This window comes from Mya arenaria, chromosome 10 (assembly GCF_026914265.1).
Source record: "Mya arenaria isolate MELC-2E11 chromosome 10, ASM2691426v1".
NCBI classification, from domain to species: Eukaryota; Metazoa; Mollusca; class Bivalvia; order Myida; family Myidae; genus Mya; species Mya arenaria.
The window spans coordinates 53848256-53875290 of record NC_069131.1 but is presented as its reverse complement, the minus strand read 5'-3'; the positions used below and the strand labels follow the sequence as shown (position 1 = coordinate 53875290).

The 27035-nt window shown below is 33.4% G+C and overlaps 2 protein-coding genes across 2 annotated transcripts; one reads left to right on the top strand and one right to left on the bottom strand.

Moving 5' to 3' along the window:
• Positions 1–304: 304 nt before the first annotated feature.
• On the top strand, positions 305–23401 carry LOC128204822 (gamma-aminobutyric acid type B receptor subunit 2-like). The gene is made up of 12 exons (XM_052906231.1): positions 305–370; positions 6031–6225; positions 6968–7076; positions 9463–9583; positions 10000–10007; positions 11868–11951; positions 12487–12637; positions 14026–14161; positions 19875–20210; positions 20995–21091; positions 22240–22340; positions 23237–23401. Exons 1-12 carry the CDS (start codon positions 305–307, stop codon positions 23399–23401), a joined length of 1569 nt encoding a protein of 522 aa, XP_052762191.1.
• Positions 23402–24845: 1444 nt separating this feature from the next.
• LOC128204820 (putative uncharacterized protein DDB_G0271606) lies at positions 24846–25484 on the bottom strand (the record flags this gene model as incomplete). The annotated part of the gene is given in 1 exon segment (XM_052906230.1): positions 24846–25484. A coding segment is annotated over 1 exon segment (639 nt), but the record flags the coding sequence as incomplete, so codon positions are not given.
• Positions 25485–27035: the final 1551 nt, after the last annotated feature.

Below are 27035 nucleotides of genomic sequence, written 5' to 3'. Positions count from 1 at the left end.
TTCATTCTAATTGATTAAATCAGAATCCGTCCGCCGGAGGAGTCATGTGACAAATTGGGTTCATCAAGAGCGTAATTAACGGCTTCCTCGTGCAAATGGCTTGAAATAGAGACACCCCAACAAGCTTAAAGTACGTCGGTACTAAATGTTGCACCTAACAAAAATTAAATCGGAAGTCGGGTTGCGCGTGACAAATGCCGACTAATTGGTTCGGTAAAGCAATCCTTTATGCACAAATATAACATGTAAATATTTTGAACAGGTCAACCAGGCAGACAATCTTCTCAATCCACTAAGTATCAAGATGATGAAGTATTTCGGCTGGTCCAGGATAGCTACCTTAGCCTACCAGGATGAGTACAATGTTCCGGTAAGGCACTAAAATAGACATATCATTTGAAAGATCATTAACAGCATTATGTATACATAAGGGTAATTGTTATTATTGACATATCATGCACAGAATTATGTAATTTTCTCGCGATTTTAGTCATTAACTGTTATCATGTTAGTCTACATTATATATCTTTTACACCAAAATCATGTAAGTCTATGGGAATGTTTATAAATGTAAATAGACAAATGATGCACGGGATTAAATAAATCTATCGGCATGTTCTGTGATAGACATATCATTTACAAAACCCTGTAAAGCAATGCGAGTTTTTTTATAATAACCAAATCATGCCCAAAATTATGTCAATATATGGGAATTTTCTGTAATAGACATGTCATACAATATATTATGTCAATATATGGGACAATTCTGTAGTAAACCAATCATAATTAGGATCATGTAAATATATGGGTATTAAATCAATATAATACACCACAGCATGTAGATCTATTGACTGCCTGTATTATAGACATATAATAAACAGGATCATGTGAATATTTTGTATTTTGAACAACATGTATAAGAAAATAAGAATATAAGAAAAATAGTTCCTTAGCAACTTCCATCCATGCCCTTAAGCGCAGCCCTGGAAGCTATTTTTCATAGTGATGTGGAGTCCTTAGGTATTGTTGTATGTTTCCTGAAAATGTTATACGCCTGCACATATATGAAGGGGCGTATATGGACGCTTTCAATCAAACTGATTGATATCCCGTCAAGAATGTAATTGTCGTACATTTCTTTAAGGATTCCAAACAATGGTGAGAGTTTTATTCAAATTGTTATGCTTTCATCTTGAACATATATGGCTATCAATATATGCGGTAATAACATTCTGCACACATTCGATGAATGTATTAAAAAATCATGATTATATTTGTTGTAATATCCTTGTCCACATGTTCTGTTATGCCAATGATATTCATTGCAGCTAATCAACGGATTTTTAGAACTTGTACAAGCGAACGACATGACTCTATTATCATCAGCAATTTTGGCGAATAAGCAGATTGTGCCAGAGATAATCGCGACATTTAAGGTATCGCTGTTGGTGTTGATATTTTGTGTACTTGTCTCCAGATGTATCATTTTTATTTAAAGTATTATTTCGTGTATTTGTCTCTAAAGGTATCATTTTTATCTTGAGTAATATTTCGTGTATTTGTCTCTGAAGGTATCGTTTTTATCTTGAGTAATATTTTGTGTATTTGTCTCTAAAGGTATTATTTTTATTTTAAGTATTATTTCGTGTATTTGTCTCTAAAGGTATCATTTTTGTCTTAAGTAATATTTCGTGTATTTGTCTCTGAAGGTATCGTTTTTATTTTAAAACTTATTTCGTGTATTTGTCTCTAAAGGTATCGCTTTTGTTTTACATATTTCTAGTTCTTGTCTCTTATGGTATCGCTTTTGTTTTACATATTTCTTGTATTTGTCTTTTATGGTATCGCTTTTGTTTTATATATTTCTAGTATTTGTCTCTTAAGGTATCGCCTTTGTTTTAGATAATTCTTGTTTTGTTAACAACCTCAATCTAACTATATTAAAAACTACCCTCAAATTGAAGGAATTGAAATAAAAACATAAAACAAACCTTTAACTCACATAAAAGTATATGGATAAAACGATTCAAAGTATCAGGTCCAAAATTAAATGATTTAAGACATTCGAAGATTTATTTGTGGCTTATTCTGTTATAGGCCTGCGCAAAACATGCAAAGAACAAGAGTCCATGTTTATTTTTAGTCTTCCAAATATTCAATGACATCACAAATCAATTTAACATCTTCACCTATATAGTGACCTTTGGCAAATTTAACCCAGATTGAACATGGCTTATTAGTAAGGGTAACTCATTTTAATTTGTTTGTTTAATGCTTTTGTTGCAATTTTATAGTCTACGTTCAATAACCTAATTGTTCTCAAGAATAATACTTCATCTGAAATTTTATTTGAATTTGGTATTAGTGCTATTATAGCTTTTTGAAGGTGTGTTAAATGTCTATTAGTTAAGGAATAATGTAATAAATATATCAAATATTGTTTGATGTTCTTTCAGAATATTTTTTAAAAGCATGCTGTTATTCTGTCAGATCCATGGCTTTTGATTCATTACATATCTATAAGAGCAGTGTTGCATACATAACACGTTAATGTTCCTTCGTTTGCCCTTTTTCTTTTTTTTCTATATGGATTTTCCAAGAAGATCTTCATGTCATCGGTATATATGTTTCCATTTTCAGAGGTGATACTTTGAACAAGTTCACTTCTTTGTTGTGTATATTTATACTCCAGTTATGAGTTCATTTCTGACTATAAGTTTATTTATAGGTTTTCATTGTGCGCCTTTTTTTCTTAAAATTTGCGAACTATTTTGTATTTTTTCATTGATTCTACATGAAATGCTTTTGACCTAAATATATTTACGTTGATTTGGGCAAGTACATATTCGTTTATAAATTAGGCTTTTTAGCTATAATTTGTTCTTAAATTGTGTCGTTTGTAATTGTTTCTAAATTATTCTTGTTCACTTTGAAGCTTTGATTTTTCAAAAGTATTTTAGTATTCTTCAGGTAAGTACTGCTCTAATTTAATGTTTCATTTCTCATTGAACCTTTGATTAATTCCCATAGAACATTTGGATTTCATTTTTGTTGTAATTAACAGTTTCCTCAATAAATCCATTTACATTTTCTTTATGGCTTTCGTCTTTTAAGATTGAATATTTAATTTGAAGTATCCATGTCCTTATTTTCTTTTGCTGTATTCAAAGCTATAAGAACAAACAAGTGATCTGTTTTTTTTTATAAGAGCCTCTGTTAATACGTTGATGATTTTATTTTTGAAATTAAACAGATGTCAAGTCTGCAGTGATTTTCCGGTTTACTGTTTCATTGTCAAGTATATTCTAATTTGTTTGGCAATTTTAGGCACCAGGCGACAGTAAAATGTGCAGAACTCATAAAGTTAGTCATTATTTTTATATTTCTATACATACACATGTATGTTGCTATAATCTAAAATTGGCAAATTTGGATATCTTTCTTCAGCTTTTTCTAAACTTTTTCAACTCTTCGCTCAACTTTACAGCAGGGTCGGTCAATTAGTCATTGACTCATTTGACTTGATTTGCACACATGTTACTTTTCGAGACAGTTCATTCTTTGATACGGTATATTCCTGGCAAAAACATAGATTCCTGTACTCGCGTTTTTGCTTTTTACAATTCTAAGTTGAGACCTATGCATATCTTCCAGCATCTGTTACATGAGTTCCTTTCGTATTATTATTGGGTTTCCTATTAGTACAACATTGTCTATCACGATATATATTTTCCGTAATTGCAGAATCATTAAGTCACGACTCTAGCCCACAAGTTCGATTTTCTCTTTCAATATACACAATTCAACTACTACAGTTTAAGTTCTTAAGTTATAATAAATGAATGTGCGTGTCAATACGGTAGTCGGCGCGTGTGTTTCAAATGCTACTTACTTGTCATTCGCTGCACCACCAAATCCCTTAAGCTGCTATCATTCAAAATTGCCGCATTAATGACTTTTGTTCATTCCTTTGAAGCTTGTTTATTGCTCTGGTAAATAATATAATGCAAAACAATGAAAATCAAACTCGGCATTTCTGATTTGCTTGATAAACTAGACAACGACTTCGCTTAGTATTGAACAAACCCCAGAAACGTTTTGTTTCTTGAGCTTTCATGCCTTCGCTGCATTTATCGGACATGGGTCGGACTTTAACGTTACATATGTCAACCATCTCTTTGAGCATTGTTTCTTTACGCATTCTTTCGTGGTTTTCAAGCCTGTTGTCATGCTCTTCTTACGATTTATTTGTGACAAGTGTATCGTCCACAATTACGTTGACGCCTTCTGGTCCTTCTAGCATATGAGACATTGCATGGCAAGCTGCCGAAGGAATCCTAATGCTTTACTTTTGTATTAGCATATGCATGTTGACTGTCAGCAATGTTAAGCAGTCTTCGTCCAACTCGATCTGCCAATATGAAAAATGTTTTGTTCCTGGCATTTTTGACATTGCGTAAAAAACTGTTTTACTGAAACACCAATTACCACAAATACACCCAAAACAGCAAAAACAACAGTTATTGCAATATTTTATCATAACAGCATTATGAGCACACACAGTAAAATAGGCATATGAGAGTATTAAATACCGTTATGAAATTTAATATTAGATATTTTTTTTCCGGATAAAAGAAAGACATTTATTCATTTTAAAAGTACATCTACTTAAAATATTCAATACACTGATTTAAATAAACTACATATATTTCTAACAAATATAATGAAATTGTCAAAGACAACATTTCTTTGGATTGGTTTGATATACCAAATAAACTTTCTAGCATAATCACGGCGAAATCCGACCAAACCAGTACAAGTTACCACATGTTAAATGCAATTAAAAGGTACTCTAGGGCCACTATTCAATATTGATCTTATCCTTATCCTTTGATATGCCTTCCATTTAGTCTATTGGTCAGCTAATCATGCAGGCCAATCAAAATACTAAGTCTCTTATCTTGAATTTAAGTTCATTGCTTATTGAATACGGCCCGTAATAAGGCGTGAACTCATGAGGGGAGACAAAGGTATACCACCTAACCAACATATCAAACCCTGATCACTGTATATTTGTTGTTGTTTGTCCGCGAGATATCTCGATGATTAGCTGAAAAATGACATGCACGACTTTTGTTGAGTTATAAGTTATAAAACTTAATAAGAAGACTCTACTGTCATAATTATACAGGAAAATAAACAATCAATTTGACGCCTTTATCATTACTTTGTTTCATTGATATGTTATGCTCCCTCAACTACTTTTGTGCAACTGTTTTGTGTGACAAATGCTATAATAATATTAATTAGTAAGTTTGTGCTCATACTTCAGCGTATCAAATTATATGAAATGTTTTATTTCCCAAAACAAACGTTTCGTGTTAATGAACTATTGTTGCGTTTAACAACTCCAAAACGGTATTCTGAATATTTTTCAGCAATTCAATGTTCGCATTATTTTGGGAGCCTTTCACGCCGACATCGCTGTTGCAGTCTTTTGTGAGGCAAGTACAATCTTTAATGTAGTGTTGACTTCGTACAGAAACCACTGCCGTCACGCATACAACGTGATATTGATCAAACCATTTTGAAATATCGTTTGATTTCATATATATTTTAATTTCTGAATCCGATGCACTTACACCAGAATATATTTTTCAATGAATCTTGGGGTCGTCTGCGTGCAAATATCAGTGAGACAGGTGATCACTCGGAGTTTAAACTAATGCACCTGTACATATCCTTACATACACCAATACTTGACGAAACATAAAACCCTAGTCGGAGCCAGCAACAACTTGAAGATAATAAAGAATATAGTAAAACAAATCCTTCAACTAACTCTAAGTACTCAACGACATGATAGAGACACAACTTGCAAATGTATAAAACCATCCATAGCAATAGGCAATAGTGCCAACTCCTCAATAAGTACGATAAAGTCATACATCTGGCCGACACAGATCACCTATGTTAATTTAAGGGTTATGCCAAGTTATACATACTAACACTACTTGTGCCACGTTGCAGGCGTATAAGCAGGGATTGTACGGACCAAGCTATGTCTGGATTCTCTTTGGCACTATCCTGCAGACCTATGCCAATGGTTGGATGAAGGCCACCAAAGATTGTACACTGGAGCAGATCAAGACGGCAGCTAACGGTCATTTTTCATTGCACAACCTTAATGTTGGCTATTCCAACGAAACAACTATTTCCGGAAAGGTGAATCAAATTCTGTTCTTGAGATACCCTTTAGTGTAATTTCCTCATAATGTTGGTGTATGGCCTTAAAGATACTTTTACACAATTGGAATTTGGGTATTTCATATTACTAATTCTATTCTCCATTTATTATATTCTCTGCGGTAGTTTATAAAGATTTATCTGGAGATCAAACACTATTTAGTGTTAACAAACAGTAAAATAAACTTTATATATTTCAATGCAGCTCGAACTCCCAAATTCAACCGTTAAAAAAGGAATTTGTTTCAGTGTTTCAAGATCGCAATAGTTTTCACCTCGCTAACACCCAAAATGAAAAAAAGCTTCAGATACATTTCGATTCTACACTTAATAAACTATTGCCATCTATTCATTTAGTTCGTTCGATAAAATGTGTTATTATATTGGCAAACTAGAAGTGTATGCAATATATGACACCTTGTTTGACACTTTTTTAACTTAAGCATGATTAAAATAATGCATTAAAACAGTTTACATCTATCAAGTGTTACCTATAATGCGACTCTTTTAGAGGACAAAACGTACCCAAGATACATATCTTAATTATAAGTTTTATCACAGCATATGTTGTTGTATATATTTACCAGATACAAATTCGATTTTTTTTACATTGCATAAGTTTGATATAGTTTGTTCTATTTCTATTGGTTATCAAGTTATCATTACGCAGATTTATAAATAATTTAATTACAAAACATAACGCGCTTATATTTAATTTCAGACGGCTTCGGAGGAAATGTCATTTTTGGAGACCTTGATTGCCTCAACCCCTTATAAATTGTCCTCTTCATCTGCGTATGTTACGGACACTGCCTGGTCCTTGGCTTTAGGTGAGTGCCATATATTGTTTTCTTTACAATGCTTCTTTTCGAGTAATTTGCTTAAGATATTTTGGAATGGAGCTATTTCCCGATGAAGAAATTCGTAACGCCATTATTTGCTCCAATGGAAACGAAGATGATGTGAAAATTTCGCAGTGTTTAAATTCTAAATACTTAAAGTCGCAAACATGTTATCATTGCGAAAGGTAATCTATATACAGTATTCACAATACAGATTTGAGAATATAGAAGAAATTCATAAAAAATATATTATTATGCCATACTGTTCTGTGAATACACAACACTTAAAGTTTATAACAGTAATCAGTTTTTACTTGAATATGAATGTACTCATACAATTGCACTCGTTTGGATCAAGCAAATTCATTACAAACAAAACAATAAATGTTCTATCATTATTTCAGTGTCGTTGTTTAATCATCTCTTTGATATATGTTCAAACTATGCAATTCGAACAAACCTTAATGAAATAATCCCAAAACAGCGAGGCCTTACCATAACAGTTGACCGAATAACCAAAAACAAAGTAAGGCGTAAAAAGCCTCCGCAATTCCTCGCCGTGGTGAGGCCCCAGTGTATAAACGAATAGGTTTTATATGCAGCAGACTGATGTTTTAAACAATGGCAGTGATGAATATCGACTAAAAACTTCTTGTAAAACATGTAATTGTTTTTGATTCACTCATTGTTTTTTTAAAAATTTGATTTTCAGACGCTTCACTCCAAAAATATGGCTACGCACTTGTATTCATGCGTCATTGAAATAGTTCCTATTGTTGTTTCAAGTTACAAAAAAAATCAATAAAGATTCACTGTTTAATTTGGACCAAAGATGTTGGATAAAACCTTATCCAATGCTAAATCAATAAAATTCAAAATATATGTATTCAGGCGAATGTCAGGTGTTCTTTCGGTGTGGATGGGAGGCTCTCAACGGGTATATACCAAAGCAAAGAAAATTCTAAGTAGACTTACCATTTGGTTTGCAAATGTAAATCCGCTCACCTACCAGTTTGCAAATCTAAGTTGACATTCATTAAGTTGTTCCATATCTTAGTCGGCCTACCTTGCGGTTTGCATATTTAAGTCGGTTATGGATTGCATATATACGTCGGCCTTCCTTAAAGTTTTGCATATCTAAATCGGCTTTCCTTACGGTTTTCAAATCTATGTAGTATTACCATGAGTAGTAATTGCAAAGAAAATCGCTCGCAGATAGAATTAGATATTACTTTTTACTACTTATATTAAAACACCAATTGGATAATCATTTACAAAGTCATGGACATCAAGCCTTATAACCTGATAAGGAAAAAAAACAACCAAATTGAATGTCTTAATGGATGCCCCTCTACGACCAATCCAAACATGTTTTTCCACGCCGATAGCTTTTTCATGCGGTAAGCTTCCGATGATCTTGCGTGCGTTCGCGGTTGGAACCCCTGGCGCAACATGCATACAACAATATGAAATCGTTCTTGCGACTCAAATACTCGAATATTGCTTACTTTCACGAAATATCTTAAATATATCATAACATAATTAACCTAAGCTCAGTGTGTTAGTTTTGGTATAATTTCTAAAATAGTCTCAATTCAAAAAGTTAAGTATATTAAAGTATAAGAAAAGTTTTAGTCAGTAATTTGGCTACATGAAAATAAGATACTTCACCTTGTTACGATAAGTATGTTTCGGGAAATCGGACTCTGGAGGTAGTACTGATGAAACCAAGAAACGTTGTCTCGTATGTGTCACTGAATTGCATCGGCGCGTTAAGAACCAAAAACTGTATTCGGAAAATAGAGCTTAGGTGATTCACATGGGATTGTTATTTTGTTTGCCACTAGCAAACTTTCAGAGAGTGATTTTTTGTCCCTGGCATCAATTTAACATTCAAAAATTTATCAGCACCTTAGTACTTTTTAAATGATATCAAAAAGGATTTGGATCACCACGGAATCAATGTTAACCATATTTATATAGGGTGTAAAAAATATGTTTGTTTCCACTAAACCTACCGACCCTATTTTTCCTCCCGACCCTGAACTTTTTTCCGCAGTGTGATTTTTTTAACGTAATTTCCTAAAACAATGTGCATTTTTGAGTGACCCTATAAACATATGACCATTTTATATTTAAAATCGTCGGCGATAGTGATATTCCCTGATTACGGTCGATTTGACACAGAATCACGGTTCTCAAAAGAAAAATAGAACCCAAAACGGTATGCCTCTCTTCCCACCCTATGAGATTTGGAGATGTTGGTGGAAACAAAGACCTTATATTAAATGAAACTATCAGATTACTCGCCTTTCTGAACGGTGCTTTATATGCTTTACCACTGTTATTTCCCATTCATCTCAATGTCTTTCAGGTATAAACAACAGTCTCAAGTATCTGGAAGAGAAGGGCCTGAGTCTCTCCAACTACAACTACTCGGAAGACTTCTCTCAAGCAATCATAAAAGGGATACAGGAAACATCGTTTGTAGGAGTGTCGGTTTGTGTCTTGTCATTTTTAGAAGTGTCGATTGGTGTCTTGTCATTTTAAGAAATGTCGGTTGGTGTTCTGTCATTTGTAGGAACGTCGGATGGTGTTCTGTCATTTGTAGGAGTGTCGGATGGTGTTCTGTCATTTGTAGGAGCGTCGGTTGGTGTTCTGTCATTTATAGGAGTGTCGATTGGTGTTCTGTCATTTGTAGGAGTGTCGGTTGGTGTTCTGTCATTTTAAGGAGTGTCGGTTGGTGTCTTGTCATTTTAAGGAGTGTCGGTTGGTGTTTTGTCATTTTTAGGAATGTCGGTTTGTGTCTTGTCATTTGTAGAAGTGTCTGTTTGTGTCTTGTCATATATAGGAGTGTCGGTTGGTGTTTTGTCATTTGTAGAAGTGTCAGATGGTGTTCTGTCATTTGTAGGAGTGTCGGTAAGTGTCTTGTCATTTGTTGGAGTGTCGGTTGGTGTCTTTTTATTTGTAGATGTGTCGGTCGGTATTTTGTCATTTGTAGAAGTGTCGGTTTGTGTCTTGTCATTTGTAAGAGTGTCGGTTGGTGTTCTGTCATTTGTAGGAGTGTCGGATGGTGTTCTGTCATTTGTAGGAGTGTCGGTAGGTGTTTTGTCATTTGTAGGAGTGTCGATTGGTGTTCTGTCATTTGTAGGAGTGTCGGTTGGTGTTCTGTCATTTTAAGGAGTGTCGGTTGGTGTCTTGTCATTTTAAGGAGTGTCGGTTGGTGTCTTGTCATTTGTAGGTGTGTCGGTCGGTATCTTGTCATTTGTAGAAATGTCGGTTTGTGTAGTGTCATTTGTAGGAGTGTCGGTTGGTGACTTGTCATTTGTAGAAATGTCGGTAAGTGTAGTGTCATTTGTAGGAGTGTCGGTTGGTGACTTGTCATTTGTAGAATTGTCGGTAAGTGTAGTGTCATTTGTAGGAGTGTCGGTTGGTGACTTGTCATTTGTAGAAATGTCGGTAAGTGTAGTGTTATTTGTAGGAGTGTCGGTTGGTGACTTGTCATTTGTAGAAATGTCGGTAAGTGTAGTGTCATTTGTAGGAGTGTCGGTTGGTGACTAGTCTTTTGTAGGAGTGTTTTTTTTGTTCGTTTTCTATTTATTCTTGGCTGTGCCGGCATGGGTTCGTTACCCACTGAAACCAGGCACTTGTTTTAGTGCTTTAATTGCATTTTTCTTCAATTTCGGTATCAAAGAGTACAATAAACATACTATACATGTATGTGTTATCAGATGAATAACCGTGGAAAATGGTTCTAAAACATTAGCTAGTCCCTTAAGTAAATTTGTGTGATTTGTCATAGGCAATAGACGAATTATTTTCAGGGTGCGTTATCCTTTGATGAAACACACGGGCGCATTGGTGTGAAATATATCAAGCAAGTATTTGGTAAGTCAACTTAAAACTCATAATCATGGAATCAATATCATCACGGGCGTCTAAGGTAAAATCTTATATGAGTCTGCAACGCCCTTTTTGGTTCGCGGTTTTCTTTTTTCAGATTACTCTGTTCTAAAAGGGCAATACGCGATACACAGAAAATAAAAACTGGGCATTTTTTAGTCAAACTCTAAAAATGTTTTATGATATTTGTTCAGATTCCGGTTTATAAAGAATGGATATTAGGTTCAAATAGATTAGAGGGAGTGTGGTCTGGTTAAATCATCATATCTAAATGGCCCAATATTAACACAATATTCACAATGAAAGCCAAGCAAATGAGTCGTATTTATAAAGCATCTTAGTGAAAAAAATCACTTAATGACAAAGCGCTTATATTCTAAGCTGAATATTATAAAAAAACTAACAATGTGTTTTTATTCCAAATAAATGAAAATAATCAGAATTTTTTTTTACGGCAATTGATTAAAATTGATGAAAAATAGTGGATATAAAAAAATCATTGTTAAAATTTCGCAAAGAAAAATCACTAACTTGAAAATGTTCGCTAAGAAGCTTAATGAATACGGTCTCAGATGTAAAACAGTCGATTATAAGGCCTATTTAGAGGCACTAGGCCCAGACGATACTGAACTACAGACACAAATACGACATACATTTGCTGAGACACCACAGGCTGACCTCATACTTATCGAAATAGATGTACCGGTACATATTGGAGTGTTATTCAGTATTCAACAAGTTTATATTATGGTCATACATCATTGACTCCATTCACTATATTAGTCAGTAATTCATTATCGGTAATCCGATTAGCTACATCGTTAGTAGATACAATAAAGAGCAATATTGAAAACCAGTCCAGTATTTTACTTGCAGCTGAACGCGAGACCATCGTTGCCTACTATGACTTAAACGATGACACACTTACATGGGTAGTTGATGAGGCCTCGATATGGACAGGTAAGAAAAACAGGGATACTAATGGATGATGATTGTCCTTCGGGAGTATTGTTGTCATTAAATAAAACGGATGAAGTGACAAACGAACTCCGTTGGCTCAAACTGATAGGGACGGGCGTAAATACCTCGAGCCTAGGTCAATTTGAGCCAAGCTATAATGCGTATCTTCAATATATTAAAATTGGTCCTTTACACCCAGTTCGAGCCAGCGGTGAATCGAATGTTGCCATTTTGGATTATTGAATATAGCGTAGAAAATAATTGTAAATGGGATCAAATGCAAATTGGGAGGCGTCAAGAAAACACAGTGAACGTTTTAGAATATAAATTCAAACTGTCTTCAATGAGACCTCTTACAACATATTAAACTTTTATATAAATAACGTACTGAACACGCAGTCATTCTTTTGATGTTAAGTTATCGTGACAAGACGGCACTATCTTTATCATGAAATATCTGCAAAACCTGGCTTTTGATCTACGTATCGCTACGTCTTACCTTGGCTGTCTTGCTTGTGCATAATTTACATTTCAGACGGGCGAGCTCCGCGGGACAGTTTCACATACCTAACCTTTCTGGTGCCACCAAGCTACGCTGCAGCAATTGTCATCAACATATTGAACACGTTCGGCTGTATTTCAACCCTGGCCTTTCTTGTTTACAACACAGTTTACAGGAATAACTGGTAATGTTCAATGTTATTTTTATCTTTGAATCGTCCAGTGATGATAATAATCATCCTACCTAAATGACTAATTTGATTATTTTGGGCTTTCTTTTAGGCTTTGCAATAATAAAGTATATTCTGTTACATTACCATAATTTATTATTATTATTATTATTATTATTATTATTATTATTATTATTATTATTATTATTAACTTTTGCTGATTCTTATTTATGACTTAAAAGAACATATATACATTAAATCTAAAAACGCAACATAAATTTGTGCAACTTTTGTTTTTAATTCTAATTGTTCCCTTGTCGTTTTGAATAAGACTTCTTTAACACAAATTGCTTCTTATGTTATTAACTTAAGGCGAGCAAGTTCGCTCAACTTCTTAAGTGACTACAGTTTTACAAGATTGTTCTCCATCAGACTAATTGAGACTGCTACTGTTGTTAATATATATTTGGAATGGCATGCGCACAACCACTTCCGTTATTATTAATATATAATATAGTGAGTGACCGAACTCACTCTTTGACCTAACATGAGTATTATTATTATTATTATTATAACATTTGCTCTATTTGATTACACTAGTTCTACAATAATCGAACTTTGTGTTAACAGAAATATAATAAATATAGAACTCACTCTTTGTACTAAGATGAGAATTATAATAACCGAACTCGCTCTTTCCTCTTACAGGATCATTACAATGAAGGAACTCCCTCGTTGTAATTACAAGATTATTATATGTCTACAGTTTTATAATAATGTAATTAGCTCTTTGTACCTACAGGAGTATTATAATAATCGATTTCGCTCTTTGTACCTTAAGGAGTATTATAAAAAACATCGAACTCGTTATTTATACACGCTCTTTGTACGTACAGGAGTATTATAATATTCGAACTCACTCTTTGTACTAACAGGATCATTATAAAAACAAATCTATTTAGTTCTTTGTACTTGCAGGTGTATTATGAAAATCGAACTCGCTCTTTGTACCGACAGGAGAATTATTATAATTGAATTCGATCTATTAACTTTCACTAGTATAATAATAATCGAACTCGCACTTTGTATTTACAGTGTATTTTAAAAGTTGAACTCGACCTATGTACTAACAGGCGTATCATAATAATCGAACTCGCACTTTGTATTTACAGTGTACTTTAAAAGTTGAACTCGACCTATGTACTAACAGGCGTATCATAATGATCGAACTCGCACTTTGTATTTACAGTGTATTTTAAAAGTTGAACTCGACCTATGTATTAACAGGCGTATCATAATAATCGAACTCGCACTTTGTATTTACAGTGTATTTTAAAAGTTGAACTCGACCTATGTACTAACAGGCGTATCATAATAATCAAACTCGCTGTTTATACCTACAGGAGTATAAAGATGTCCAGTCCGTATGTGAACAATGTGATAATCGTCGGTTGTTTGATGATGTACTCTGAAGTATATCTCGACTCCATGGACTACATGCACGTGACGCAACCGGGCAGCGGGGGCTCAGTGTGTATGGTACGATAGGTCATTGAAAAACCCTGTTTTCTGTTACTTTACCGCATTATTGTACACTTCTACGTCGGTAATTAAAAGTTTAAAAAAATGCTGCATTTGTCCGCCATCCGATGTAACAAACTTGAACGTCGCCTTTGTAGCACCCTCACTATAAAACCGCGTCCTTTACACTAAGCCGTTCTATCGTATAGTAATAAAGTCAAAACAACCACGTCCGATGATACAAGTTTTTATTGTTAGCAATTATTAATTTCTTCGTTCTAATTAATTTGTTATATTAAACAAGAGCAAAGCTGACTCTCAGATCTTAACCAGGTATATTATCAGAATCCTAACCAGAAGCAGACTACCTAAAACTCCCTACTTAAGCTCCGGATAAGTGTTTTTATATTTCACAATTGACCCAAATTGCAGTTGAAAATTCAGAAGTGTTTCCTAATTTTCCTTCATAGTTTAACGATATCAGGTGATACATTTGACCTCATGTGACCATACTCAAAGTATCTTACTGGTTATCGCAACAAAAAGGAGCTTGTCAATCAATATATCTAGTGACGTCAAAATGGACTAGACCAAACCCCTTTGATAGGATTTTAGTAAACAAGGTAATTAAGCTCATCTCTAGACAGTAACTAAATTAGCCATTAGAGGTTGACCTTGGCCGTTGCTGATTGATCTTCGACGGCACCAAGTAAAATATGAGTTTATCAAAAATCAGATCATTTGATAATTATTATTCAAGCCTTAGGGCCGTTATTCACATATGATAAAGAGATTAACTGTTCCATCTTTTCTTAGGATACCTTATTGACACCTGCCGGTAACGGTAATGAAGCTCAAATAAAAAAATCGCTATGGCATTTTAACCACTTAGAAGCTAAAGAAACCAGTAATGACCTTAGCAGATTGGCGAGGGTCTGATGTTACACCTTGAAATTTTGGGCTCTCGTATACAGCAATCGTACAAACACGTGTATTTTCACTAATTTTGATTATATATCGTTACATTGTTAGTTGTTAAATAAGGAAAATACTTAGCAGAATAGATAAAAGATATTCAAAATGGCGTTCAAAATGGCTGCCGAGTGTAAGAAAATGTCAAATTATACTCTTCACCGTAATCATTAATGAGAAGATGCCTAATGCTAAGAGGGAACAAAATCGGCAAGTAATTATTGAAAATTTCCAAAAGTTGTATGCGATTTTAGTAAATTATATGGTCATACATCAATGACCTCATTCACTCTATTGGCAAGCAAGTTATCCGATTAACTACATCGTTCATAGATCTAATTAAGACAAATACTGAACATCAGCCATGGTTAAATTTTACGCGTGATTGCAAAGATCATGTTAAAAGGAATGAACAAAGAGAAATTCAATTAATAAGTGAATACATTATCAAATGGGATTTGTCTTTCTTGTTCCTTTTATAGCCATAAATTCAACTAATCAGTGTTAAATAATAAATATGGATCTTAAGAACGGGCTATACACCTTTCTCTGTTTTCAAGATGTGTATTTGACATCGATGGCTTGAACATTGAACATCGTCCCTGTTATTGCATATCAATGGCCTCACTTCCAAATGTCGAAGCTACAAAACCCCATGTTTTCAGTAGCAATGTTTTTAGTATTTAATCTTAGTAATTTGATGACATATTGTTTTACAAAATGCATAAGTTAAAAATTGTTGTCATTACAATTGCTCGACATTTTGATAACACGATGCAACACCGTTTTCTCATTGGACTATTAACTCGGTATTTTGCAGTTAAATGTGGCTCGCCTTTATGATTATAGTGATGTTAAAATTCCAAAACAGAAAAAATGCAGCTATAGAGCATCGATTCGTTATTCCGGTTTAAACTCACCGGTGAACTATAATATTAACAAGTGTTTTGCACAATGTTTTCGATATATTGGCAAGACAGGTTGGAATGTTAGTTGCCACACAATATTAAAGCAATGTGTACATATCAATTTTCACTTTAAAAAAGGTGAATCTGAGTGTGTGTTCTATTAAACAATATAAGATTTGAAAAACAAAAATTCGCAGTGTATTTAAAAAATGTATACTTTGAATTATTATATCAATTGTGTTAATAATTAAATTACAATAGCGTTGATTTATAGGTGAAATTAAGCCGAATTCGAATTTAAATTTAATAAGACTGTATAGATGATTTGGGCTACATTTAAAAGCATTGAAAAAATTGTTATTATTAAAAACAGAATGAGTAAAATGAATTCTGGCAAACTCTCAAGATAAACGAAAGTAAACGGAAAAGATTATTAAAAAACAGCATTTTCCTACAATTTGCAGCCACTTTTGTTGCCATTATTTCAAAAACTTTTCTACACGCCGTGGTGCAATGTTTTGCCAAAATATCTAATTTCGTTGCCGGATTATCTTAAAGTTTTAAGAAAAGCTTGTTACTTAATTTGGTTACTCCCCCTTGTTACACATCCATCATTTCAGTTTATTCTCTTAGATTTGAAATTTCATCAAGTTTCTTGATAGGTGGGGCTGTGTCCGATAATTGGCGCTGCGTCCGATGAGTATAAAACGCGCAAACGAAATTCCTGTTCAGGTTCGCAGGTTCGATTCCCAACTGACCACTAAAATACTAATCGTATTCCGGACGGGACGTTAAATGGGGGTCTCGTGTGACAGTACTGTACACTGGTGTACGTTAAAGAACCAGGGTAGCTCTAACATCAGTTACATTCTGTCTGTGCACTATGCTCCAAAAACCTTAAATGACTAACACTCTTATCTGATCACTCGCCGACTGGGCCTTGAACGAGTGCGAGTATAAATAAACTTACACACGCTCTTGTTTTACTTAAGTCAGATCCTTGGTCATGTGGCAATACCCTTTGACTGCCAGTCAACAACAAGGGTTACATTCTGTATGTGCACTATGTGTAGCGTAACGACACAATCCATGTTAATAAGGACTCATTAGAGGTTTGCATATACTCTTAGTATGAACAAAAAACAATAGTAAAATTCAACGAAGTTGATTAGGGGCAAAATGGATACATTAGAACAACAAATATGTGATCATGTTTTATACAATATGACAAGTGGTAATGTATATATTTATGAAATAAAAATCCTTTGACATTCAAACGGTAAAAATATGGTAGCCACCGGCTATGGGTCCATATAGTTTGACAGTTCATGGTTGTACATACGAAGTAAATAACGTATTTCCGTACAAGGTATACTAATTACATGGGCGTTCGGTGGACAAGACTGTTAAGATATATGCATTGTGGCGATGTCTTTATAATGCTTTTGACCTCCTATCGGAGTATTTATTGTAAGTGTTTTCAGTATAGAGTTAGTTAGGTTTTGGTAAAAACATAGAGAACGTTATATTTTATTTAGAATTATATTATTATATTAAGAATGAGCATTTTAATAAAGAAATAACATTTGAATAGTTGTTGGTTAAAGAGTTAGAGTTCTGCTGGTGAGACGCTTAAAGTTCTAGAAAGTTCTGGATAGTTCTGTGGCATTACGTCACATATGCTCTAAAAAGCTAAACTGAATAACGATCGTATCGGAACACTCGCCGATAGGGTCTTGCCCGAGTGCGAGTATAAATAAACTGAAAACCAACGCTTGATCACTTTTCCGTTTTTCTTGCTGTGTCTTACCTTGCATGAACATTCGCCTTAAAACAAAAGCTCCAAGGACTCAAAGCTCAGTTACTTTCAAGCATTGAGTATGTACGTCGGATTCAATTGTAATACACTTTAATGAAAGTCTAACGATACTGCCCGAATATCATTGATTTCTCAACTTTGAGGTCTGTAGATCAGATGGGTTTTGGAGCCTAGATAGTGAAGCCATCTATGTGTCTCAAATTTGAACTCAATGGGGCCTCGTTAAGGCACAGAAAATGTTTTAGCTTCTTGTCATTTAAGTTCTTTTTTGAAGGGGTTCTTAAATATTGAAAAGATGTTGTATTTGGTCATTAATTAACGGCAATTAGCCGAAGTAAAAAATCGATAGTTTTATTTGCTGCCACTATACCGCTTTGTGCCTCCCGGAAAATACTTCACAACTTATCAATAACAATAGTCGACAAGCATATCGCTATCAGAAGGTTGTGCGTTGTGGGCATTATTTTTGATACTTTATGTATTGAAATGATTACGCATACCATACTTATGTAAAAAAACTACAGAAACAATCTCAGTAGCAAAATGGCTAAAAAACAATATAAAAGCGGTTTAATGGTACTAAGTAAACGCCAAAGACAAAGAACACAAACACAAAAAAACTCTAAGAAACATGGAATAACAGCACAAAACTCCACAAACAGCACATTGCGTACATACTATTTATAAAACATTAGGTATGTTTATCAAGGATTGTTAGGTACCGCCTTGGAACGGTCAAAACTACTCATACCGGTTTACTATTACTCGCCTTAATTCATGCTATTACAACATAATTATTCCTATTGCAAGTATTGCTATTGCTACGTCGTTCAGTGCTATAACAAAATGAAAATGACCTAATTGTCTTAGCATGTTTTAGAATTTGTTTATTATGTACACTACCTTGTTTTTGCATGATACACTAGTCTTACTATACCACTCTAAGTGATTTAGAAACGACAAATTTAATTTTCCAGAGTAGGACCGCTTTAACAGCGATCGGCTTCACACTTCTATTTGGTGGCATGTTTTCCAAGACTTATAGAGTGCATTTGCTTTTCCGAGACCAGAAAATTAGAAAGAAGGTGAACACATTACTTGGTTTCATGTTTTTTACTTTTCCGTCTTAACACTTTGATTGCCTACCATTAGCTTTAGAAATATCCTTTTTTGTATTTCTCACAATTATGATACTGCCTTCATATCACTAATGTATCCAAATTCTTAATTGAAAGGAATTTGTTGCAGTTTATAAAGGATCGACATTTATACGCAATGATATTGGTCATGATTTTGATCGACTTTGCCATACTTATTCCATGGTCAGTTATGTTCCCGTTTCATCGGCTCGAGATTGTGAAAATCACTAAGGTTAGTGTTTATAGTACCTCTGAACGAAGCATGGTGTCAATCGTATTGGTTTGTTACATCTCTTTAGCTGCACTTATTTAAGAAACACTTTGTAAGAATTATAATATTTTTACCAAAAACAGTAGCGGATATTGTTAAATCTGGAAACAAGGGTATAACCATTTAATTCATTACCAGATCTGGAAACAAAACACTAATTTGTTCATAAATCTGAATTATGCGTAAGGTTATTTGGTCCAGGCAAAATCTTCAGCCATGGTTATGTACCAGAAAATTCCATTATTTTCTCGGTATATTTTATATTTTTTCCGTACTTGAGGTTTTTGGGCTCAAAGACAGGTTTTTGGGGATTTATTTTCAGTAGTGAAACACGTAATTAAAAACTCTTGATACCACAAAAATGGGGACATTAAAACTTATCCTAGGTATTGGATTTTTTTATAAAAGTACACAACCATGTTTTTGGATTGTCCAAAGACTTAATTTCAACATGCAATGGACAATTGTACAACGAAATATTATTATGGAAATGGGCCTATTGTAGTCCGATCACGAAATGAATAGACAATAGTTTCCCGACTGGAAGAAATGAAGGTAAATTCCCTTGTAACCTTATCTAGCTGTTTGATAAATTAATGATGGAAATTATGATATTTTTCAGGATAGCGTAGATAAGAACCTCATTTTGCAAGAGATCATCACCTACTGTGACAGCGAAAAGAAAATGCATTGGCTGGTCACGCTCTATGTGTACAAGGGCATTTTATTGGCCTTCGGTACATTCATTACCTGGGAGACAAGGCACGTGACAGTACCGGAATTGAATGATTCCAAGTACATAGGCGCTTGTATATACAATGTTGTTGTCGTCTGCGTCTTTGGAGTTCCTCTTGCTCATGTTCTACCAATCGAGCAGAAGACGGTTAACTTTGTCCTGGAATCGTGCTTGCTCATATTCTGTACCACGATATGTGCCTGCATTATATTCGTTCCAAAGGTGAGTGTCGGGTACAAAAGTAAGACTTAGTTATTCTCAGCAGAATAGATACTGTTGAACAGAACAAGACAGAACAAAAGTTATTTCGTTTAATACTGCTCACACAGTATACACAATGACACAAGTCAACAATGACGCTTGATAACCATGAAATTGTATACTGTATTATGCCCATATACATGGCGATCGGTACTGGAGTATTGTTTATTAAATGAAATAGACGAACTGTTTAATTGATATACCATCGTGCCGAGGTGAATGCTTTAAGTAGGATCATGCTGTCTCATGGTCAATGTCATTATCTTGTAAAAACGTTGATTTAATTTAATGTTGTGAGAAATACACAGCTAGTGTCATTACTAAATAAAAGCTAATTGCGTTATTCACAAGATGATTTGTCAATGACTATTTCAACACGTTTTCTAAAAAAGTTATGTGTCAGATTGTTTTCCGTTCCGTTAACAATGTTTATGAACAGAACAAATCTGAGCGTCGCTTCAACTCCGTTTTGTTGTATTTATTAAACATTGTTCAAGAGGTTTAGAATTTATCAATTTACTATATGCCTATCAATTTCCCTTTCCATATTCACTAGTAAAATTTCAGCACGCTGTATTGAAAATCCGCGTCATGTCTGCTGTACCCGCATGAAACATGAACCCGCCCTGATCGCTACGCAATCTCGAAGGACATGTGTTTACACAGCAAACAAGACGATAAAAGGAACATCAGAAAAGCATTGTATCACAAAATTATATATATTTATATAAACAACTTTTTTCAGATCAAGAACAGAAATAAAGTTCAAAGCAGTTTCCTCCATGTCAACCCGAGCACTTCAAATGAGAGGCTGCCAGGCAAACAGATATCCAACATAACAGGTATGTATAGCATTTTCCTCCATGTTGACACGTCCAATTCAACTGAGAGGCAAAACATATATCTATCAAATTTAACAAAGTTTTGAACAATCGGCCCGTGATTTAATATCTAAGGCACATAACAGTCTTCGTAAGGAATAACATAAACATGAAAATAGCCACAATGTGACCCTATGTTGGAAACGGAATATACGTATTGATTGTAACGTTTGCCAAACAAGCATATATCCATGTGGACAGAGAGGTTGTGAAACACGAACTGTTAGTAAACTTTTATGTACGGATTTACGTGAAGGTTTTTAGTTTAGTGGTTTGCGAAAATTCTCTTCAAATTTGAACCTGGAGACTACTTGTTATTACCTGTTATTGCATACATTACTTTTGTCGTGAAATTTTAGATTTAATTCCAAACTTATATTAAGTACACATACATGGAAGTCGTACCGCACAAAAAAACGTTAACACATTCACATACAAACTAATAAAACGCGAACACAAACCTGAATGTCGTAATGTACACACAGAAGATCACACGGACATATACTTGAATGGCGGAATGTAAACAAAGTAGTTCACACGTACACATACCTGAATGACGTAATGTACACAAAGTAGTGCACACGTACACATACCTAAATGATAGAGTGCACACAAAGTATTTCACGCGTACACATACCTGAAAGATGTAGTGCATAGAAAGTACCCGCACAAGTAGTGTTTCACAACCCTTTTTATCTCTAGCTTGAAATGCATTCGACTACCCTAATATATCAAAGATGGTTCATACTATTTACTTGTGTGAGTTTTCGGGCGTTCAGTCCATAAGAAAAATTGAATAGTGGTAACCAAGCCGGAATGATGAATTTTCTCCAGGTTCTTTGGTTTAATTCACAACACAACTCTGTACTATCGCGCAGCATCGTTCCAACAAGAGTGGCTAATAGCATAAGTTGTGATATCTTTCTTCACAATCGTTCCAAAAAAATAACGTTTTAATTTACATTAAGTCAGAGATATAAATATCTCTAAACAGTTCTTGTCCACGCAAATGTACGCATTTATATTCAAACTGTTTGTTTTGTTAACGTTGGAAAAAGAGAATCTGAGCATATTATACATGTGTAGATTAAAAACTTATTTATAATCAGAGATGCCACCAACGACATCACAGACGAAAGAAAATACCAATGTGGCCACAACAGATGACATGAAAAGCGAAATCAAAGATCTTAGACACCAGTTAACAATGGTTGGTTTAGCTTAACTGTATTATTGAATAACACATTATAGGGAAACATGGTATATTAACATATTTAAATACATACTGAAAAGTATGTTTGATACCATGCATGGGTTTAACAAAATACTGGTAGTTGAAATAATTACTTTGAAATGTTTATGTATTTTAAGTTGTTTTTGTTATTGTGTTTTTGGAGAAAACATAACCTTACAGGACAGAACAGGACCCTATATCACTTAACAATTGTTAAGTTATTGTTTTAATATCGAATATGAATAATTCAATTGAAATAAAAAAAAAATATTAATCTAAGTAAAGCACATCGTGACACGGATCAGTCCGACTTTTTTTATTACTTCAATGCATCCAACCATGTTCAGTGGCATTGGGTATCTCCGTATTGATTTAAACTGTTTTTTTTTTAAATCAGACCCCGCCCAAAACATATACAATAGTCTTACCGGCATTACTTACCTTTTATGAGTAATGAATAACAAGATTGTCTTGTTCCCGCTAGCTGAACCAAGCTTTACCAGGGCCTTTATAACGGCAAAAATACGAAGTAGTCCCTCATATGCATGCATCGTAAAAGGGCATAAAACCCAAATTAAAAATGTTATCAAACTTTGGAGATATTTCAGGAGATATATATATTTTTATGCAGTTTTCTATTATATAGAACTACTATTAATATATGAGTTTTATAACGTAATTGTTGGTCATTGTATATTTGTATAAAATTTTGTGGGTGGGGAAATCCAGTCAATGACGATTTGTTATATTTTTACATATATTTTTTTTGAATTCTGCTATTATATTTTACCCGTAACGCAAACGAATATATCTATATCTATGGAAAATTGTATTTTTTACTTGTAATCAATGATATTTATACAAAATTTCAGGAAAGCATTGCTTTGGCCAAGTTAAGGAAGTCCCTTCTGGTAGAAACCGGCAACTTGCACTTCTACAAGTCTCACAATGAGTATGTCGTGTTCAAAAGTGGATGTTCCGTCAATGAGGACAGCAAAGCAACCGTCGCAGAGGTTAACATAAACTCTCTTTGTTGAGGCATGTGCAAGGGACGTTACAATAAAAACTGGGACCTACTCCCAGATAAATAATAACGATTGATTTTCATTATCTTTTTTAAAATATTCATCTAGATTTATAAATTGATCTTAATTTAGGGGAGTTATCTTAATATCCTAAATAGATTTTAATTGAGGGGATTTATCCTTACTTTATGCATTGATTTCTATTTCGGAAAATTATCTAAATACCATAGATTGATGTGAATTTTGGAATAGTATCCAAATGTCAATGATTGATATTTAGCTTTAGGGTAATTATCAAAACATTATAGGTTAATTTTTACTAAGGAGAACTATCTAATTATCATAGATGGATGTTAATTTGTAAAAAGATATCTATAAATATTTCATTTATCGAGTTTTATTAAGAATAATTATCTTAATGTCATAGATAGATATTGAGGAGTATTATGTTAACTTTATATATCTTTGTATTTAAATAGATCTATGGACCAATAATGACATAATTGGATGTCGAGCTGTATCAAAATAGAAAACTATCACTCTTTGTCCATACTGCGAGTGTAATATTGAAGATGAATATCATTTTTGTTAATTTATCTTCTTTATGATTATTATAAGGACTATTTATATTCCCAGACACAAAAGATAAGTGCCATCTTGTTAATTGTTTAATTCTTTAATGATCTGTACCATTTTATTTTATACGCTATTAAACAATGCATTTCTACTATTTTAGAGATAGAAACGCATCTTTGGAAAAACTTTTTTTTTTTAATTTGCATATTACCTTGATGAACATTAAGTCACTAATAACTTGCATTGTAATATGTGTTTGTAATTGTGTGTTCTTAGAATCATGTTTTTGCAAAATCATGTCAATGTCAATAATTTAAAAAGACAAAAATTAAAATGATACCTCAACAAAAATAAATGGTTTTCAATTGTTTTTATACACTTTATGACCTTATTCAGTAACCAAGAAGAATTGTTAAACATGATATTAAAAAAACAACGAATTATGACATAACCATAACATTATGGATAGAATTTAAATAATACATGTAGTTTAGTTTAAACCTTCTCATGTATGTGAATCAGGGACCATTCTTCAAATAAAACAAACATATAGTAACTAATCAGATGTTATGAGATATAAGTTGGTGAATAAAAAACTACAGTCAAATCTGCATTAAACGTCCATCTTTGGAAAAAGGTCAAATTTGCTGCTTAAGACAAGTGGCTACTTAATTCAGGTCGGACATTGCTGCCACTAAAGGTTTGCATTTAGATGTACGGTTAAAATTAGGGGTGGCCGGATGATACAGGTGGTCTTTTAAAATAGTTAGCCTAACGACCAGGTTTGATTGTATTTGAAGGCTAGCGATGCTTTTAACGTCTAACATCTGATCTGTATAGTTCACTCATTAGCTTGTTGTTGTAGTTGTTGTGGTTGTTTTTGTTGTGGTTGTTGTTGTTGTGGTTGTTGTTGTTGTGGTTGTTGTTGTTGTGGTTGTTGTGGTTGTTTTTGTTGTGGTTGTTGTTGTTGTGGTTGTTGTGGTTGTTTTTGTTGTTGTTGTGGTTGTTGTTGTTGTTGTTGTTTTTGTTGTGGTTGTTTTTGTTGTTGTTGTTGTTGTTGTGGTTGTTGTTGTTGTGGTTGTTTTTGTTGTGGTTGTTGTTGTTGTGGTTGTTGTTGTTGTGATTGTTTTTGTTGTGGTTGTTGTTGTTGTTGTTGTTTTTGTTGTTGTTGTTTTTGTTGTTGTTGTTTTTGTTGTTTTTGCTGTTGTTTTTGTTTTTGTTGTTGTGGTTGTTTTTGTTTTGGTTGTTGTTTTTGTTGTGGTTGTTTTTGTTGTGGTTGCTTTTGTTGTTGTTGTTGTTATTGTTGTTTTTGTTGTGGTTGTTGTTGTTGTGGTTGTTTTTGTTGTGGTTGTTTTTGTTGTGGTTGTTTTTTTTTTGTTTTTTTTTGTTGTTGTTGTTGTTGTGGTTGTTTTTGTTGTGGTTGTTGTTGTTGTGGTTGTTTTTGTTTTTGTTGTTGTTGTTGTGGTTGTTTTTGTTGTGGTTGTTGTTGTTGTTGTTGTTGTTGTTGTAAATGGTACATAAACTGATATAAAGACTTTGTTATGTGTAATGTGTGTATTTTAATGGAAGTTGACATTAAACAAATTGTGCGTTATATTACTAAGCGTCAGCAAAGACCAACAATAATTTGAAATTAGACGATAAATACTGTATTTATCCCGAGAACAAAGATAAAGTGGACTGTACATTTAGTTAAGTTAAAATAAATGTTAACAATAACGTTTAGAAGACCCCCCCCCCAAAAAAAAAAAAAATAAAAAAATAAAAAAAAATAAATAAATAGAAAAAATAAATAAATAAATAAACATAATTATTTTTTTTTTTAAATAATATAAAATAAAATTGTTTCTTACGGCACGATATTCCCAGCAAATACCTTTATTTTAAGGAGTGCGCATGTGTTAGCTCCTAAGTATTTCACTTAATAAAACGATGTTATGACTTATTGGCATTTGACGATTGTTTTCGATACTTAATGAACATTTGGCGCTTGTAATCTGCTTAATGAAATTTCGGTTGTGCGGCCACCCATCTGGCGGTGATATGAGCTTTATATGTCTTTACGTTTGCTTTACTTATTTAGTATTGTGTTTTCACTATTTAACTTGGTTTTAACATGTTTGTTATGTTGTTTAAAACTATGTGTCATTTTAAAATTATATTTTTGAAATAAAAGATATAACGTAACATTTGACAACATGGTGAAATAATTTGATACTATTTATAGAAATGCATTATGGTTAAAGATGTAAAAATGTTGAATTCAAGGAAAATTACTAAGAATTTATCAAGTTATTGCAGTGCATTGGGATTAAAAGTAAATACTGACATAACAAAAACTTTTTTTTTTCAAAATTGCCTAACGAAAGATGGACTCATAATGGTCAGGTCAAACAAGTGTTTAACGATTTTAATCATTTAGGTGTGTATTTAATAATACTGGTAATTTTAATTTGAATCAGTAAAATTTGATTGGTGAAGCCCTTAAGGCAATGAATGCTTTGTTTCTCAAATGTCATGATTTTGATTTTAAACGAAAGATTATGTGTCAACATTTTTACGCCTTTGTTTGCTCCGTCTTAAATTCAGAAGTCTGGGGTTAAACTGAAACTAAAGAAATAAAGAAAGTTCAATTTGTACACGATTATTGAACGTTAAAACTAATACTTGCAATGCATGTGTATATGGTAGATACATTTTATGTTTTTAGAGATACATACATATATACCTGACAGTGATATTATGTTAACATTGTATTGTAAAGCAGCGTATTATTGCACTAAAGGTTGTCGCAATGGGGTTTATAATGCTAAAAGATGTTAGATGATTTTGGATTTAGCCACGGCCTTGATTTTGTTCCCAATATTCATGTACATGTATTCATTAAAGCTTTCATATAAAGATGATACGATACTTTTAAACAAGACTGGTTCAGAACAGTAGTTAGTAGAAGCTTATTGGATGTATAAAGAACAGTCAAAATTGTTTAGAATATGTAAGTTACTTAAATATTTAACCAGACAGTTTAATTTTACTTGAGTCGGTTACGTTTATCTGTACAATTCCACTT

Coding starts and splice junctions, on each gene's coding strand:
- LOC128204822 (XM_052906231.1), top strand. CDS start 305: ATGATGAAGTATTTCGGCTGGTCCAGGATAGCTACCTTAGCCTACCAG. Junction 6,226..6,967: donor AAACAACTATTTCCGGAAAG/GTGAATCAAATT, acceptor ATTTAATTTCAG/ACGGCTTCGGAGGAAATGTC. Junction 20,211..20,994: donor GCATTATATTCGTTCCAAAG/GTGAGTGTCGGG, acceptor AACTTTTTTCAG/ATCAAGAACAGAAATAAAGT.